Source organism: Suricata suricatta, chromosome 3 (assembly GCF_006229205.1).
Source record: "Suricata suricatta isolate VVHF042 chromosome 3, meerkat_22Aug2017_6uvM2_HiC, whole genome shotgun sequence".
Lineage (NCBI taxonomy): Eukaryota > Metazoa > Chordata > Mammalia > Carnivora > Herpestidae > Suricata > Suricata suricatta.
Window position 1 is genome coordinate 123,341,857 of NC_043702.1, and position 16,577 is coordinate 123,358,433.

Consider the following 16,577-nt stretch of genomic DNA (forward strand, 5'->3'; position numbering starts at 1 on the left):
GAAAGAAATCAAATGTCCAACATTGGTGCAGATAGCACATTCATAAAATGAAACACAGTGCAAATGCTTAAAAAATGAGATAGATAGAAGGTACTGAGATACGAAAGAGCTTCATAACATGTATTATTAACAGAAAAAAGCTGAGTGCAGAACGATGTATGTGTAGCCTAGGTAAACATACATATTCATATATGTATATGTACATATACAAGCCTACATGTGTGTTCGTATATGTGTATAGCCTGTATTGAAGGCCACCCCAGACTTGGTAAGAGAGGTTCCCTTTGGTGAGGGGAACAGGAGATTGGGAGTTTAGGGTGTGAGGTAGACAGACTTCCAGTCTGGGTTCCTTTTTACTGCTTCAACTTTGATCCTGCGCATGTGTTATTGAGACACACACATTCACACAAACGAGGCTACAGGGAAACAGGCACTCAGGCCTTGCTGGTGGGAACACAGAATGCTGCCCAATTGTAAACGCATTCACCCCCTCTGGGAGTGTATTCTGCAGGTCTACCTGGGCCCGAACAAAATGACATGTGTAAGTGACTATTACTGGTAGTTGGAGGATTGGGAATAAGCAAGTGTCCATCACTCTGTGGCTGGTTATACATTAACAGTGTATCGGAACAATGGACTCCTATGAGCTCTTAAAGAGTGAAGGAGCTCTCTACTAACTAATACAGAAAGCTCTCCAGGTGCAGAACAGTGCCTGAAATATGCTGCCTTTTGTGCAGAAAGAGGAGGAAATAGGAGCGCACACACACACACACACACACACAAACAACATGTTAACATTATCTTGAATTTGCATAAAGAATCAATGGAAGCATACACAAGACACTAATTTGGTTTTCTTGGCTAAGAGCCAATATTCAAAATACTTAATAATTGGAGCAGAGACACCAACCAATCTGTGTAGGTGCTGGTCCCAAATAACCGGTACCAGTAAAAATCTGCCTTGCCGGGTGCCAGGTGGGAAGGGTATGTGGGGGGAGCGGGCAGTGAGGAGTAGAAGGATTAAGGTCAACAGGAGGGGCATGTTTTAATTTTGGAACCATGGGAGTATATGATCTATTTCAAATTTTTAAAAAAATGTCTTCATATTCCCCAAAAGAACCCAAACAGGAAAAAAAAAAAACCCACCCTAAAACAATTTAAAATAAAATCTGGTCTCAGGGAGAGCTCTGATCAAAAGGAATGACGGTCTCAAATGACACAATTTAGGTCATTTGAGACTGGCCAGCAGAAGGATATTTTAGCGAAGGTCACTTTTTCCTAATAAAGGACCCCTCCCCGGGTCCAACATCCCCTGCTTCCGCCCCTCAGCCTGGCCTGGGTGCTAACGTGTATTCTAACATTTATTGAACGACTTTGTAGTGCTTGTGCTCTGAGAGGCCATGGTCAGGTAATACTCATTCTCACGACACGAGTATTTTTTAAGGATCCTTACCGTGTGACTCCGTAGAAGTTTGTTCCATTCAATAAACCCATTCCGGTCAGGGGCAGAAGTGTGGTAGGTGCACGGAAGAGTAACGCTTCCTCCCCGGGCAGCCCGGAGGGCGTCCGGCGGGGTTTCCACAGAGATGGCATTGACAGTCACCCAGACTGGAAAGAAAGCGGGAAGTGGGAAGAAGTAAATGAAATGGCACAGCCACTTGTTGCCCGGAGGACTTCTGAGGGAACGCCCAGGGACATCCTCCCCTTGCACTGACAGCTAAACAAGATCACACTGTGATCTTGGCCATGGCGCACCCGCTGTTCTCCTCCAAGACTAAGGCGAAGACAAACGTGTACCTTGGTTCACCCTATACCCATTCCACAACATCACAAAGAAGTTAAATGCATTGTGTGGTAGCTAAAAGCCTGGCTTTGAGCCTCAGCCCTGCCTCCTACCAGCTGCGTGAACTTTTCTCATCCATCAAATAGGAAGATGGATACTTCCTAGAGCTGCTGGGAGAACTTAATGAGATAATACGTATAAATACTTTTTTGAGTCCCTGTCACATAGACAGCTCTTTTTTTTTTAATGTTTTATTTATTTTTGATACAGAGAGAGAGAGAGACAGAGCATGAGAAGGGGAGGGTCAGAGAGAGAAGGAGACACAGAACCAGAAGCAGGCTCCAGGCTCTGAGCTAGCTATCAGCACAGAGCCTGACGCGGGGCTTGAACCCACGAACGTGAGATCTGACCTGAGCCGAAGTCGGAGGCTTAACCGACTGAGCCACCCAGGCGCCCCTAGACAGCTCTTGATATATATTCCTCACCGTCTTTCTTGTTGTGATGATGATGCAGTCATTTAACAAATTTTTATGCAGCGCTTACATATGCTAAGGAGTTTTATAAGTAAGATTAGATCAAGGTAGAGAGCTAGAAGGTACTCCCCAGGGTCCATCAGGAAAAGGTGTCCCAGGTGAGTTTATTCTACATAAGTTTATCAGGAAAAGGTGAGGAAACCAGTGTGGCCACACCAGCATGTCCTATCCTGTATATTCATCTTACCACATGATGGCGACTCTCCTCCATCTGTGTCCCCTCCTCTTGGATCTGGGTGAGCCTGTGACTACAGTGTGAGTGGCACCATATGGCTTTTCATGCTGACTTGTAAGAGGCCATAAGCTTTGCCTGGTCTCTTGAGAGGCTCACTCGGAGAACCCAAGCAACATTCTGTGAGGAAGGGAAGCAGGTATTTGGGACACAGCCCCAGCTGAGGTCCCCGGGCAGCCACCATCAGTCTCCAGCATGTACCTGAGCAAGTTCAGCCATTCAGGGAAGCAGAACGGAGCTAACCCTGCAGAACCCACCCATGGTGAAGATTCCTGAACAAAACACATATTGGCATTGTTTCAAGACACTAAGTTTTGGGATGGTTTGGTTTGCAGTAATGGGTGATTGGAGCAGAAGGCCATGTGGATCATTGTCACGAGAACTTTCTAGGCAGGAGTTAAGTGTGGTCCATGTGAGGGACAGCAAGGAAGACACGGGGTTGGGAGGGAAGGGAGGAGGAGAGATGAGACAGAGAAGTAGAGAGGTCTCGGATCATATTGGCTCTCGTAGCACAAACTAGGACTTTATCTTTTACTTTAGAGGCGTGGGAAGTTCTTGGAGGGATTTAAGCAGGCGTAATCTGTTTGCCATACATTTTTAAAGGTTCATCCTAGCTGAAGCGAGGTGAGAAGAAGGAGGATATTAGGGAACAGAATAGAAGCAGGGCAAACATTCAAGGGGCTATTTCAATAGTCCAGAGGAGTGCTCATGGTGCACGGCACCGGTCATGGTAGTGGAGGTGGAGAGAAGTGATCCAAATTGGAACGTCTGTAGAAAATAGAGCCAATGGGATTTGGTTGCACATTAGATTTGACACGTTAGAGGAAAGGAGGAGTCAAGGATCTGTCCAGGGTCTGGCCTGAACAAGTGGGAGGGAGGGATTGTCATTTATGGAGATGATGGCTGAGGGAGAGGCAGGTCTCAGGGGGAAGATCAGGAGTTTGTTTGCGGACATGTGAAGTCTGAGATGCTTATTAGACACCTTGTAGAGGTGTCGAGGAGACAGGTGTGCAAGTCTGAAGTTCCCTGGAGAGGTCTTTGAAGGCCAGAGGATAGGGAAGGAGAGAGGGAAGTGCACGAAGACAGGGAAGGTATCCGGGACAGAGCCCTGGGGTGCTCCAGGGCGCAGTGGTGGCGAAAAGGAGGAGAAACCAGCAAGGGGGAAGGAGAACTGGCCAAGGAACTAGGAAGAGAGCCAAGAGACAGTGTTTCCCAGGGCCGGGCAGGGAGTGTTTCGTGAAAGCGGAGGGGACCGACCACTCCAGTGCTGCTGATCTGTTGGGCCAGGGACCTGGGAACTGAGAGACGACCACTGGATGCGGTAACATGGAGGTGACCTTGGTGGAGTCCGACAGAGTGGAGAGGATGGAGCCTGGGAAATGGGTTCAAGAGCAAATGGGATGAGAGGAAGAGAACAGCTTTTGCCCAAAGGGAGCGAGAGAAAAGGGTCCGTGGGGGGAAAGGTTGAGAGAAGTTTGTGCCTTTTTAAAAATGTATGTCTGATGATTTTTAAAAATATTTTTTATACTGCAGCCCTTGTCTTTCTCTTCTATGGGATCTTTGTATCCCTACTCAGTGAGTGAGACAAATGTACCAGACAGGACGTCTAGTCTGTGATGAGAACAGTAAGAAGTAGAGAAGTTCATTTCTAGAGACTTCCAACTACCTCCCTTTCTCCTTCCTGACGTGGGTCCACAGTGGATATCTCCTTGCTATAGCTCCAGAATCTACCTGCCCCAAACAGCTGCAGCCCCCCCTCCCCGTTGCTGCCCCCGAGACCTGCGCACCTCATGCTCCGAGCATTCTTTCTCACCCCCACTCCTCTGCTCTCCTCAAGGCTGAGCCCTTCTATTCATGAAGACATCCATCTGATGCTCAGCTAATTCCCCACAAGGGGTTAAAAATGAACAGGGCAGGGTTGTGTTAACCTCCCCAAAGCCGGACAAATCAGGAGAGTGAGTGCTTTCCCCTCTCGAAAGGAATTAAAATCTCCTGGCTCCATGGTTTGCTGAGGAAGAAGTTCTAGAGTCTGGCCACTGTCCTAGAGGGAATGTGCAGACTGTCCCAAGCAGAGTGGATGTGCCACCTACTACCCATGAGTCCCTGCCTCTTAGCACTTCTGTCTCATGAAAGTTTATTACACAGTACAGCGGAGTGGCCAAGGGCACAAACGTTGGAGCCAAACTGCCCAGGCTGCCATCTTCATTCTTACTTTTTCTAACTGTGTGACCTCAGGCAACTTAATTAACTTTTCTGTGCCTCCATATTCTCAGCTATAAAATGAAGATAACAGTATTACCTAACTCAAGGTTGTTGGGAGGGCTGCTTGACTTGCCGTGTTAGCGTGCATATCCTCTACCCCGGCACCTGAGAGCAAGAACTATACCCGCATTCTATATTGTCACATCTTCCTCCTCTGCTACTCAGTTTTCTTCATCTTCGTCCCCCAGGGCTCACTCAACAAAGTGCCCAACTCAGGAGGTGCTCGAGTAAGCGCTCTTCCACAGCAAAATCAATGAGTTGTAGAGAATGCGAGCTTAAAAGATGGGTAGGATTCACAGCCAGAGAAGCTTGTTGGAGGACCTGTCCTCCTGATTACTAGAAAATGCCAAAAATCAAATAAAGGACCAAAAGAGCCCCCAGAGAGAGGAAGCCGAGTCTGCAAGATGCCCCGAATGGAAAGGAGAAAGGTCAATTTCACCTTCCTAAAAAGGTGGGGTGGGGGACCCGGCCTGAAGCCCTGATGATTGCCTGCAAATAATTAAGGTTTGTTAAGATGACAATAAACTGTCTCCTGAGAGCTCACCAGAAAGTAATACATCCAAGGAAGATAATGAAATGCTTGATGGGACTGGCTGCTGCAGGCATACGCAGCACATTACTGGAACCCTCGGGAAACTGGCAGTAATACTTCCACTTAGGAAAATCCATTTGCTCGGTGAAACCACATTGTTAAGGAGGAGGTGCTGGAGGCCAGAGGTGGCCCCACCTACCCCAGAGCCCGGTGCTTGCTCTGGCCTTGAGAAAGTGTTAGTCCCCGGGAGGGGGAGGGGCAGCTCACGGGGTCAGCACTGCCTCCACTGGTGGCAGTGGTCACAGGCGGTGGGGGGGGGGAGGGGGGAGGATGGAGGTGGGTGTAGGTGGATGTCTCATCAATCAGATTTTCCCAGGGTCCTACTTCAGTGCAAGGACCTGAGCACAGGTGTGTCGTGTGCCACCTCCTCCAGAAATCACAGGGACCATCCCAGCCCCCACAGGCCATTCAGACCTGCTTCTCCAGCACACACAGTCCTCTCGTTGCTGAGGGTGGTGCTCACAGGCAGTTGGGTGTTCCTTCTAGCAGGAACAGCTAGCCACCTGCCAGCTCCCACCTCAAGGTTTCTATAGAGCTGGGTGCTCGTAAGACCTTGTGGATTGGGGCGCCGGGGTGACTCAGTCGGTTAGGCGTCCTCCTTCGGCTCCAGGTCATGGGCCCCTGCGTTGGGCTCTGTGCTGACAGCTTGGAGCCTGCTTGGGATTCTCTCTCTCTCCCTCCCTCCCTCCCTCTCTCTGCCTTTCCCCACTTACACTTTCTCTCTCTCTCAAAATAAATAAATAATCTTAAAAAAAAAAAAGACTTTGTGGATTAAGTGGCTTGGGGCGCAGTCCCTGCCCAGGAAGGCGTTAGAGGTCACTGTCAGCCAGCAGCTTAATTAAGTGTTAAGCGCAAGTGTTAAGGGAGTCAAGTGGGGGGAGGGGCAATGTTACCACCCCAAGAAGGACTGTAACAGAAAGGCTCATTGAGAAGGTGGGACTTGATATCCCCCCGAAGGGAGTTAATTCACTGTGCTGAACTTGTAAGCACATAAAGCAGGATGCATACCACAGCATCCCACTTCACATAATCACAGTAAGAGAGCAAGTTCCAGAAGAAAATATACCAAAACACAGTATTAACAACAGTTATCTCTGGATTTGGGGACCATGGATAAAGTTTGGGTTTCTTGTTTGTGTGTTTTTATCTTCCAAATGTTCTACAACAAACACGCAGTCCTCTTGCAGTCACAAAGCCGTGCTAACTTTCCTAAGCAGAGCTGGAAGTGAGGAAGTAGAGGCTGGGAGGGCAGCCTATTTTGTCAAGGAGCTCACCTAACACGGGGAAATGAAAAAGCTGAAACCAGAGGGCCTTGAGAAAGTTCCTTTAGTCCCCTCAGGGACAGACTTGAGGCCGGCTTGTGTGTAGATTATAGGGAAGGAGCTCCTAGAAAGGAAGACATTGAAAATGGAAGAGATGCCAGATGGAGCAAGAGTCCTGCCTGGGTGAGAAGGTGGAATCAGGTCCTGTTGGACTAGCCTTGCTCACAGAGCAGGAGTAAGCTGCTCCCGGGTGTGCAGAGAGAGAAGTCCCTACGTGGGAGCTTCTGTCTGCCACTGTGTTCTGCCCAGGCCAGGTATTTATGGCATCCCTGACTCACCAGGGCAGAAAATAAGGAAGCAGCCCTAAGGTCCCTGGGTGGCAGAGGGGAGGGAGGCACCTCAGGAAGAAGGAGGTGGTTACCAAGTATGACAGTTCATACTGAGGCGGAGAGGGCTGCTCCAGGGACAAGTTATCTGGGAACAGAGACAAGTCCGGCAGGCAGAGAGGAGACGGAGCTAGGACCAGGGCGCTGCCAACACGGAGGAGTTTGAGGGGCAGCTCTCTTTAAGAGCCTCCCACTCAAACATGTCTGCCACCAACTTTCTCAAGACTGCAGTTCCTACCACTGAGGGGAGACACGGAAGTTGCTGAATGCAAGCGCTGTCTGGGAAGGAGGGAGACACACTGGCTGACTCTTCCCTTCACCTGCAGGACAAACCGTCTCCCTAATTAGTCACTCTCATCCATCAGATCCTGGAAAGGCACTCAGAATGGGCAATTTTTTAAAGTGGTTTTATTTTTTTTAAGTATATATATGTATTTTTTTTTGAGCGAGAGAGAGAGGAAGAGGGGGAGAGAAAACCCTAGTGGGGGAGGGGCAGAGAGAGAGGGGCAGGCTCTGGATTGTTAGCACAAAGCCCAATATGGGGCTCAAACTCATGATCTATGAGATCATGAGCTGACCCCAAATCAGGAGTCGGATGTTTAACCCACTGAGCCACCCAGGTGTCCCCCAAATGGGTAACTTTTGATAGAAGCATATGAGATTAGGAAGTTGAGGCGTGGAGAGAAGCTGAAATTGCCTAGAGAAAGATGGAAGGAAAGAAAGGCAGGATAGGGGATACTAACAGCAAACCAGCTTGCTGCCTAGTGAGGTTCCAAAGAGTAGGCTCTCATTCATTAACAGCCAATCAGCAAATGGCTCCTGGGCACCCATGTTGCAGGCACTGTGCTAGACCGGGGAGAAAATGAGAAGCAGGGACAGACACAGTTACTGCTCTTGTAGCGTTCAATCTTCTGGATGAGTCAAACTGTAATGACTAAGCCCAGAGAAAAATATAAAAGCATCATGGAAACAAGTATTACACACTTAATGACAGGATATAACAAAGTTTGGGGATGAGAAGAGGTTGTCCTAGGGGAGAGCCTCTTTGAGCTGACATTGGAGGATGAGCAGGAGTGAACCCTGAGAAAATTGGAGAAGAGGTGAGTGGGGGAGAGAATGGCATTTTGCAGAGGTCAGGGCAGGGGGGAGGTGGAGCACATTCCAGAAAGTAAAAGAAGCCAATCTGTAGCAATAACACCAAGGAGGTTGGGGGTGGGGGTTGGTGATTGCCACGTATGATATCCTTTAACCTCCCCACCAAGATTCCAAATAAACATACAGGCCAAGTCCCAACAGCATACTAGTTCCATCAGGGCAGATATAAGACAAATTCCACGATCTCTCAGCCAGATTGCCTCCCTTGCACCCCCAAGACTGTCCTACAATGCTCAGTGCCAGTGTGGCCAGAAATGTGGAATGGGCCCAAGTCTAAAAGGCCATGATGACAATCTGAGAGTTTATGGGGGGAGGGGAGGTTCTTGCTATCTGCAGTGATGGTTTGTTTGATACAGTTCTTTTATACATCAAATAAGTTAAGACTCAAAGTGGGGAAGGAAAAAGAGTACTAATTAGTTGGAAAAACAGTTTATCTTTCTATAATTAGATAACGAGAAAAATGAAGAACCCCATGATAGTGGGAAAAAGCAGGCATTATCTAGAGTCTAGCACTTGAATAAAATAGGCACTCAATTATTGTGCATTGCCATTGGTTTTCCACAGCAGAACATGCAGCCAACTTGGGAACATGCTTGCTTGAAGCCAGGTTAGTCTTACATTCCATAGCAGTTGGCTATGCCCAGACAAATGGGCATGGGCCTATTCCCACAAATCTTTATCCTGGTCTCATGGCAAGGAAGGCACTGCTATGTGCCCTCAGCCAGTCTTTTGTCCTAGGTTCCTGATTTGGTTGACAGCAACCCTCTCAACACAACTTTTGTCACCACAGCCTGAGATACACTGATTGGTTACAGCCCAAGGAACCTGGTAGTGAGCATCAAAGGGATCTTATTTTCAACAATAGTACATTTGGTCAGCTTCTTCCACGTTGGAAAAGGAGCCCATTTAAGTGCTGGGTGGAGACACAGACGCCCTTACTCCACATCAGAGCACCAACAACACTCACTTCCGTCCCCTGACATCGGGGAATGAAGCCCCCACTTCCTGTGCCAGGCAGGAGGGTTCTGGCTGGGAGCTCAGCGGTAGGTCTTGTGGGTTCCTTATACCTTGGGGTCCCCCTCACCGGCCCTTCCTACTCCTCAAGCCCCCTTCTTCAGTCCCATCGTCCTCTGACACCAGCACAATGGTGGCCCCGCGTGGCCGGGACGCGCGCCGCCCTCCCCTACGCTCCTTGGCGGCCATCTTAGGGAAGAGAACGAGTGCCTGGAAATTGGTACAAAGAGACGTGGGATCAGTAGAGGTAAGCTGCTGGTTGAGGAAGAAGCCTTGTTTGTGGAAGTTGTCAGCATGGAAGGGTACTTTAGATTTTGAAGGTAGAGAAGAGGAATACTAAAAAGGAGAGGAGCAGGCAGAAGAGCCTTTATCACCAAGGACGGGATGCGGTGTGGACTCTCCCGAGTCAATCACGGTATCTGAGAATGCTTAGTAGCATGGACGCCCAAGTCAGACCAAAGGGAGTCTCAGAGTTGAGGAGAAAACTCAATGAGTTGGAGAGGAAAAGAAGACCAAAAAGTTATAACTTGATTGTGGAAAACCAAGCATACTTTGTGAGCCTTTGTTCTGGTAACTGTGATATTTAACGGAAGGGAGGAAGGGAGGGAGGGAGGGAGGAAGGAAAGAAGTGAAAAAGAAAGAAAGAAAAAGGAAAGAAAGAACAGAAGAAAGAAAGAAAAAGGGAGAGAAGAGGGAAGAAAGAAAGTGAGGAAGAAAGAGAGGAAGAAAGAAAGAAAAAGAAAAATATGAACAGTAGTTCTTACCCTCAGGTTGTTTAGGAAAACTAGACCACAAAGTGGGTGAAAGGTTAAATGGCAATATAAGAGATGCCAAAGTGGTCAGACCATAAACTCCTATTAGGAAGAAATCGGTGGGGCCCAAAGTGATCCGGGAAGGTGTTAATGGAGGAAAGGGCCTTGTGGCCTTTGAAGATTAGACAGAAAAAAAAGGAAGGTGTAGATACCTCAGGTAAAGCTAGTGGTAATAATTTTCCAAACCAAGGAGTAAAAATGTGATATGACAAAAAGTTTTGTACTATCCAAGGTATAGGAGGCAGTCTGGGAGATCAGTGAGGGTGCCGAAATCCTGGGGTTTGGCAAACCTTCAGTGGTTTATAGAACTTAAATGGGAGAACCTGTCCTCATGAAGAGAGTCCTTATTCTAGCAGTAGTGGGAAATCACTGAAGAGCTTTAAGTAGGAATAGTGACATGGTCATAAAGTTACTTTAAAAGATTGTTCTGGCTCCAGTGTGGAAAACAGATAGAAGGGGGAAACGAGGCACACAAGAATGTTAGAGGCTCTGGAAGCAGCGCGAGAGAGGCAGCTCACGTAGCCGGGTGGCAGAGAAACAGAGACGTGAACGGATTCAAAAGATCTAAAATTGCCAGGGTCAGTGATGACTTGAATTTGAGGGAGAAGGAGGCATTGGCCAATATGGTGATTTTAAAATATGGTCCCCAAATACTTTGAAACTCCTCCCATCAAGAGGTGAGGCTTATGTCCCTTCCTTGGACTCTGGGTTCTGTGACTGCCGGACCAATAGACCATGGTGGAAGCAAGGCTAGTCAGTATCTGGGCCCAGACCTTAAGGGACTGGCAGCTTCCCTTTTCTTTTCCTGAAGATGTTTGCTCAGAATCCAGCCACGGTGCTGTGAAGATGCCCAGACTTCCCCATGGAGAGGCCCACAGATAGAGGAACCAGAGCTAGCACCAACTTGCCAGCCATCGAGTGGACCATCTTGGATGTGGACCTTCCAAATCCCAGGAAGTCATCCCCGGGATGCTGCATGGAGCAAGGACAAACTGTCCCTGCCAAACCCCATCCAAATTGCAGATTTGTGAGCAAAATAAATTATTATTTTATCATTTTACATTTGGGGCTAATTTATTACAAAGCAGTAAAAAACTGTAACAATGACTGCTAAGTTTCTGGCTTTCATTCTCGGTTGGATGAGCATTATGTATGATGCAGAGTCCACTGAAAAAGCCCAATTAAGGAAGGGGATTATGAGTTGGCTTTGCAGCTTGTGAGTTTGCAGTGCTTCTGAGACGTCTAAGCTGAAAGGTCATGTGGGCTGTTGGATTTGTGGGTGTATGTAGCTCGGGAGAGAGGTTGGGTTTGAAGACACAGATCGTGAGTCAGTTGGAAATGGGTGTCACCCGGAGATGTGGATGTGATTGTAGAGTGGAAACAGAAGTGGGTCTAGGTGTGAGGGCCTCTGACATTTCCTGGTGGGCAGAGGAGAAGGAAGCCACAAAGCACACCTGAAAGGAGGAAGTCAGGGATGGAGGAAGAGAACCAGGAGAGGGTGTATCACGGGAGCAGACAGAATATTTTCTGGAAGGAGGCATAAGCAGGGTCAAGAGCTGCCGGGAATACGAGCACATGCTTAGTCAGGCACACTCTCCTCAGGCCTCCCAGGGACCAACATCACAGTAAGCAGTATGGCTGGGTTACCCAGAAGCCCGGAGATGGGACTGGGGGACTAGGGCAAAATGAAGATCACGCCTGTGCCCACAATCCCCAGGGGACTTTCAGGCACACAAAAGTGTGAGAATGTAGGCACTTGGGCCCCTTAGTTGAGGCACCAAATCAGAGGCTGGACAGTAACTCAGGAAAGCCTCCAGCTGGCACAAAACCGAACCAAGTCACTTGCAGAGTATCAGTGGCGACAGAAGTGACCGTCGATTATACCTACTTTCCTTCAAGGTTCAGTATAGAACTATAAACATAGACTGCACGTGGGAATCTGTCAAAATCAGAGAGACACGCAGATTCTGCTTCCCCCATGATTCTGATGCAGAAGGTCTGGGGGGGCCAGGGCGTCTCTGGTTTTTACCCCCCCAGGTGATTGTGATGGACAGCTACAGTGGAGAGCCACTGCCTGAAACTGTCACTCCTCTCCCTTTGCACACATGCTCCTCTCAGGCTGACCATGCATTACACCCTGGCCCTTTGCGGCTGTGGCTGGGACTGGGGCATTTTAATCCTGATTGCATCTCTAGCAGGTAGATTGTGTAATTCCGCAGGCACACGAGCCCTCCCTGGGAGCGCTGGCTTCTGCCCTGTGCTCAGATACCAGCAGCAGGTGGTGCCCCGGCCCCTGGTGGGACCTGGGCTCTGGGGATGGGTGGGGCAACAGGGCTCATACCCACAGAGCAGACGAAAGGCTGGGCTGCCCATCTCACAGCACACCACGCGAACACCATGCTGGGTCTGGCCTGAATACCGTGCTCTCAGAGTCAAGATTAACTGGGCACAAGGCCACTCTCTTATCTGATTCTACTCAGGTGCACACGCTCAAGGCCAAAACCCGCACACCTCACAGCCTGGGCTGGGTCACTGCTTGGAGCTTGGACATGCAGATGACACTGAGCTCAGATTTGCTGCCCTCTGACAGGGCAGATCACAGGGACTTCCCGAGCCTGTGTGACCAACAGGAGCAGGGCCCTTCTGACCGGACAAGTGTAAGTCTTTTAGGGAAAATGGTCCTGCTGGGAATTGTGGCTCTACCAGAGACCCCAGGGAAGGGATCTAAAATGGCATGTTAGCCTCAGTTCAGGAACCTGGACACCTAGAGAAAGGAAGAGGAAGAAAAAGCTAATAGGCCTTCTGGAAACCAATTCAGGCTCCAGTTCCTTCAGAAGGAGCCCCTTTCTCATTTCCCTGGTCCTTTCTCTGTGTCCTCTCATGGCACATGGTGGGAAGAGACACCCAGTTGCTCTTAGGTTTGACCTTTGAACACCTTCATCGCCCACTTGCTCATGGCAATAGGTATTTTGTCCCCAAATGTTTCCACTTGGACACTTGTCCATATGCCCCGAGCTGGCCACCACCGCTCTAGCTCCTTCCCCTTAGTGTGAGGCATGGAGGCAAAGGCAGAGGGCGCATGGAGCTACACTGGGCAGGCTGGGAGGGTGGAGGGACGGGGATGAGGGCCGAAGGTACACTTCATCATCCAGTCTGAACACAGGCCTAAGAACTGGTTCCAGTGGAGGAGTTCACAAAGCAAGAGGCAAAATGTACTGCTCCAGGCAATTCAGAGTTAAGGCCACTTTTCATTCTAAGCTGGGTGAGCATTTTGTTGTAGTTTTTTCCCTAGGCCAGAAATGTCCTGGTTGCAGCCAGACTACAAGTGCAAAGGTGTGTACTGGGAGGTGGGGAGGGGGAGGCATCCCTGGGAGGGGCCTCCGGCTCTGAAGAAGAAGGCCAGGGTGTCCCTGTCCCAGTCCGGGGAGAACGGTCATTTCCTTTCAGCCTCCCCCCACACCTCAGGGCTTGCAGCATCCTTACTGTCTGCATCTGATGGCTGAGACAGGTTCCCTCGTGGCTGCAATCATTCCAGACCCCTCCCTCCTGAGACCCCCGCATAAACCACGTACTCCGGTTTTGATGAAGGAATGCACCAACCAGGCCCCCTAACCTTCTCATGAGGGCCTCTCTGCCCCCAGTCATTTGGGCCTCTTGTGGGCCTTGAACCAGCTTGAGGTAATTGATCGTTTCCAGGTCCACCTCCAGGCCTTGACCCCCACGTAAGGGCTTGAAGGCCAGGTTTTGAGCGATGGGAAGAATGGGGCACACTTGGGCAGGCCAGCTGTTTCTGGGGCTTGCTCTAAGAGCGGAAACCTTGGTCCCACTTCCTAGGCCTTGGGGCTCCTAAGTTTCCTGGTATAACTCTTCACTTCCTCCCCATTTGTACCACATCCCTGAAGCCTGCAACAGTTTCTAGATTGCAGGCTGATGGGATTTCTCAGCATAGCCAAATATGCTGAGGTAGAGGGACTCCCCAAATAGCCCCCAGCCCCAGTCTCTCCGTTTCCATTCTCCATTACTACTTCCCTGTGCCCAGGACGCTAACACCAAGGCCTCCATCTTGGATGGGCCTCATGCATCGACTGTGCTGTTTAATAGCACTTGATCTGGATTTAACCATTATATCAATGGACGTCTGATTTCTATTTTGTAGGGTGTTCCCATCTTCCAAGTTTTCAGTTATCAGAGTATCAGAAGGGTTGAAGAGCTCTGACATTTGGAAAGGGACTTTGTAGTTTGATGTTTGAAGAGTTTGAGGCTTCTCTTGCTCCGGGGACATTACTGAGCAAGTTGCATTGTCTCTCTGTCTCGGTTTTCTGCATGTGATGGAGATATGATCACTTTACTGTTGCCTTTTCTTCTAGTTTTAAAGCAATGGGTAAAATCCCAAGTGGTGAACATATCTAGATCCACACATTCTGGATTTTCCCGGACTTGATTTCAAAGACTTAGTCTTGTTTTCAGATCATGTGTCTGAGCTTGTGATCTAATTTGGGATCAAAATTTATGGTCTCGAGAATTTATGAATTATTCATTTCGGAAACGGGCTGGAATTTTCTTTACTAATATGCATATACAAACCATTCTGATACTGGCGCTGGCCTAGAACCTGTCACTTACAAAACAGAACCTGTAATTCTTTCCAGCAGGAACCAACTATGTCATTGGAGGTCGTCCCTGGGGAGGCCCTGGGAGACAGCCGGCACTCAGTCCCTTTGTCCCACCCGCCCCTGGGCCCTGGACAAGGAAGGAGCCGACTCACCTGCACAGAGAATCCCCAGCACAGGCCGCATCTTCCCCACCATGGTCTTGCCTTCTCTGTGCCCCAAGCCCAGCCTGGCTTGAGCCCCAGACAGGTCTGGATGGACTAGTTAAAATTACGGCAGCCTCTGGCCTGGCCCAGCCTTCTGTCACTGTGGTTTCCCTTTTCCTACACACCCGTGCCCAACCTTGCCCCCGCACTGTGCTCGTCAACTGGTCTTGGTACATGAGCTAACCTATGGACTGGACTGAACAGTCATCCGCCCCCTCTCCCTCCGCCTTTTCTCCATTCGGCAGGTGTACAAAGTCCTGGACTTGTCACCAAGGTGTGGGCTGCTGTAAAATAGGTAATTACCATCTTGTAATAAAACGGAGAATGATCTCAGAGGCAGGTTCTCTAAGCCAGTAAAAGAAGGGTGTTGCCCACAGTTGCTGAAACACCACAGAGAACAATAGGATCCCCTACTTCCTTCCCTTCTCTACAACCCCCACCTGACCCAGGCTACTGACACAGTCATGAGGAAGACAGGAAGTCTCTATGCTCAGAGAATTGATCATTTGGTTGGGAAGACGAGAGTACACAAGTAAACAAAGAAGACAATCTTAGAAATACCATGACCAACTTGTCTCGGTTTGCTTGGAACTGTCCTTTAAAAAAATTGAAGTATAGTTGAACTAGACACAATGTTAACATTCGTTTCAGGTGTACAACATAGTGATTGAACAAGTTTATTTATACCTTGGGCACCTGGGTGGCTCAGTTGATTAAGCATCTGACTTAATCAGGTCATGATCTCAGCGTTTGTGGGTTCGAGCCCCATGTCGGGCTCTGTGCTGACAGCTCAGAGCCTGGAGCCTGTGTTAGGATTCTGCATCTCTCTCTCTCTCTCTCTGCCTCTTCCCCACTCATGCTCTGTTTTTGTCTCAATAATAAATAAACACTAAAAAATAAAAAAAATAAGTTTATACTTTATGCTGTGCTCACCACAAGTTAGCTACCATCGGTCACACTACAATGCGACTGTGATACCATTCACTGTAATTCTTTGTCGTACCTTGTATTCCTGTGACTTATTCATTCCATAACTGGAAGGCTGTATCTCCTACTCCCCGTCACCTCCTTTTTCCCCTTCCCTCTGGAAACTATCAGTTTGTTCTCTGTATCTGTGGGCTTGTTGCTGCTCATTGTTTGTTTAGTCATTTGTTTTCTTTTTTAGATTCCACATTTAAGTGGGATTATATGGCATTTGTCGTTTTCTGTCTGACTTATTTCACTTAGCATAATGCACTCTAGGTCCATCCACACTGTTGCAAATGGCAAGATCTCATTCTTTTCTACGGCTGAGTAATATTCTTACCATCTATTCGTCTATCAGAGGACACGTGGGCTGCTTCTTGGCTACTGTAAGTAATGCTGCAGTAAACATAGGGCTGCATATATCTTTTCCAATTAGTGTTTTTGTCTTTTTTGAGTGTGTATCCAGGAGTGGAATTACTGGATCAAATGGTATTTCTATTTTTAAGCTTTTGAGGAAACGCCATACTGTTTCAGAGTGGCTATACCAGCAGTGCATGAGGATTCCTTTTTCTCCGCATCCTTGTGAACACTTGTTATTTGTGGTCTCTTTTATTTTAGCTACTCTAACATTTGTAAGGTGATGTCTCATTGTGTTTTTGATTTGCATTTCAGTGATGGTTAGTGATTTGAGCGTCTTTTCATATGTCTGTTGGCCATCCATATGTCTTCTTTGGGAAAATGTCTATTCAGGTTCTCTGCATTTT

The 16,577-nt window shown here is 48.5% G+C and overlaps 1 protein-coding gene and 1 long non-coding RNA gene across 2 annotated transcripts in view; one reads left to right on the forward strand and one right to left on the reverse strand.

Annotated features, from left to right (window-relative positions):
• GPA33 (glycoprotein A33) overlaps nt 1-14,841 on the reverse strand; it is a 39,849-nt gene extending 25,008 nt beyond the window's left edge. The window contains exons 1-2 of the mRNA XM_029933354.1: nt 14,797-14,841; nt 1,454-1,608 (exon numbers count right to left, since the gene is read on the reverse strand). Coding sequence (XP_029789214.1) covers nt 1,454-1,608; nt 14,797-14,839 — 198 coding nt within the window. The 5' untranslated portion in view covers nt 14,840-14,841. The remainder of the gene's footprint in view (nt 1-1,453; nt 1,609-14,796) is intronic.
• Nucleotides 9,223-11,091, forward strand: LOC115286647. Its single transcript, XR_003906183.1, has 2 exons — nt 9,223-9,466; nt 10,843-11,091. It is a non-coding gene; the product is annotated as an uncharacterized LOC115286647 (long non-coding RNA).
• Nucleotides 14,842-16,577: the final 1,736 nt, after the last annotated feature.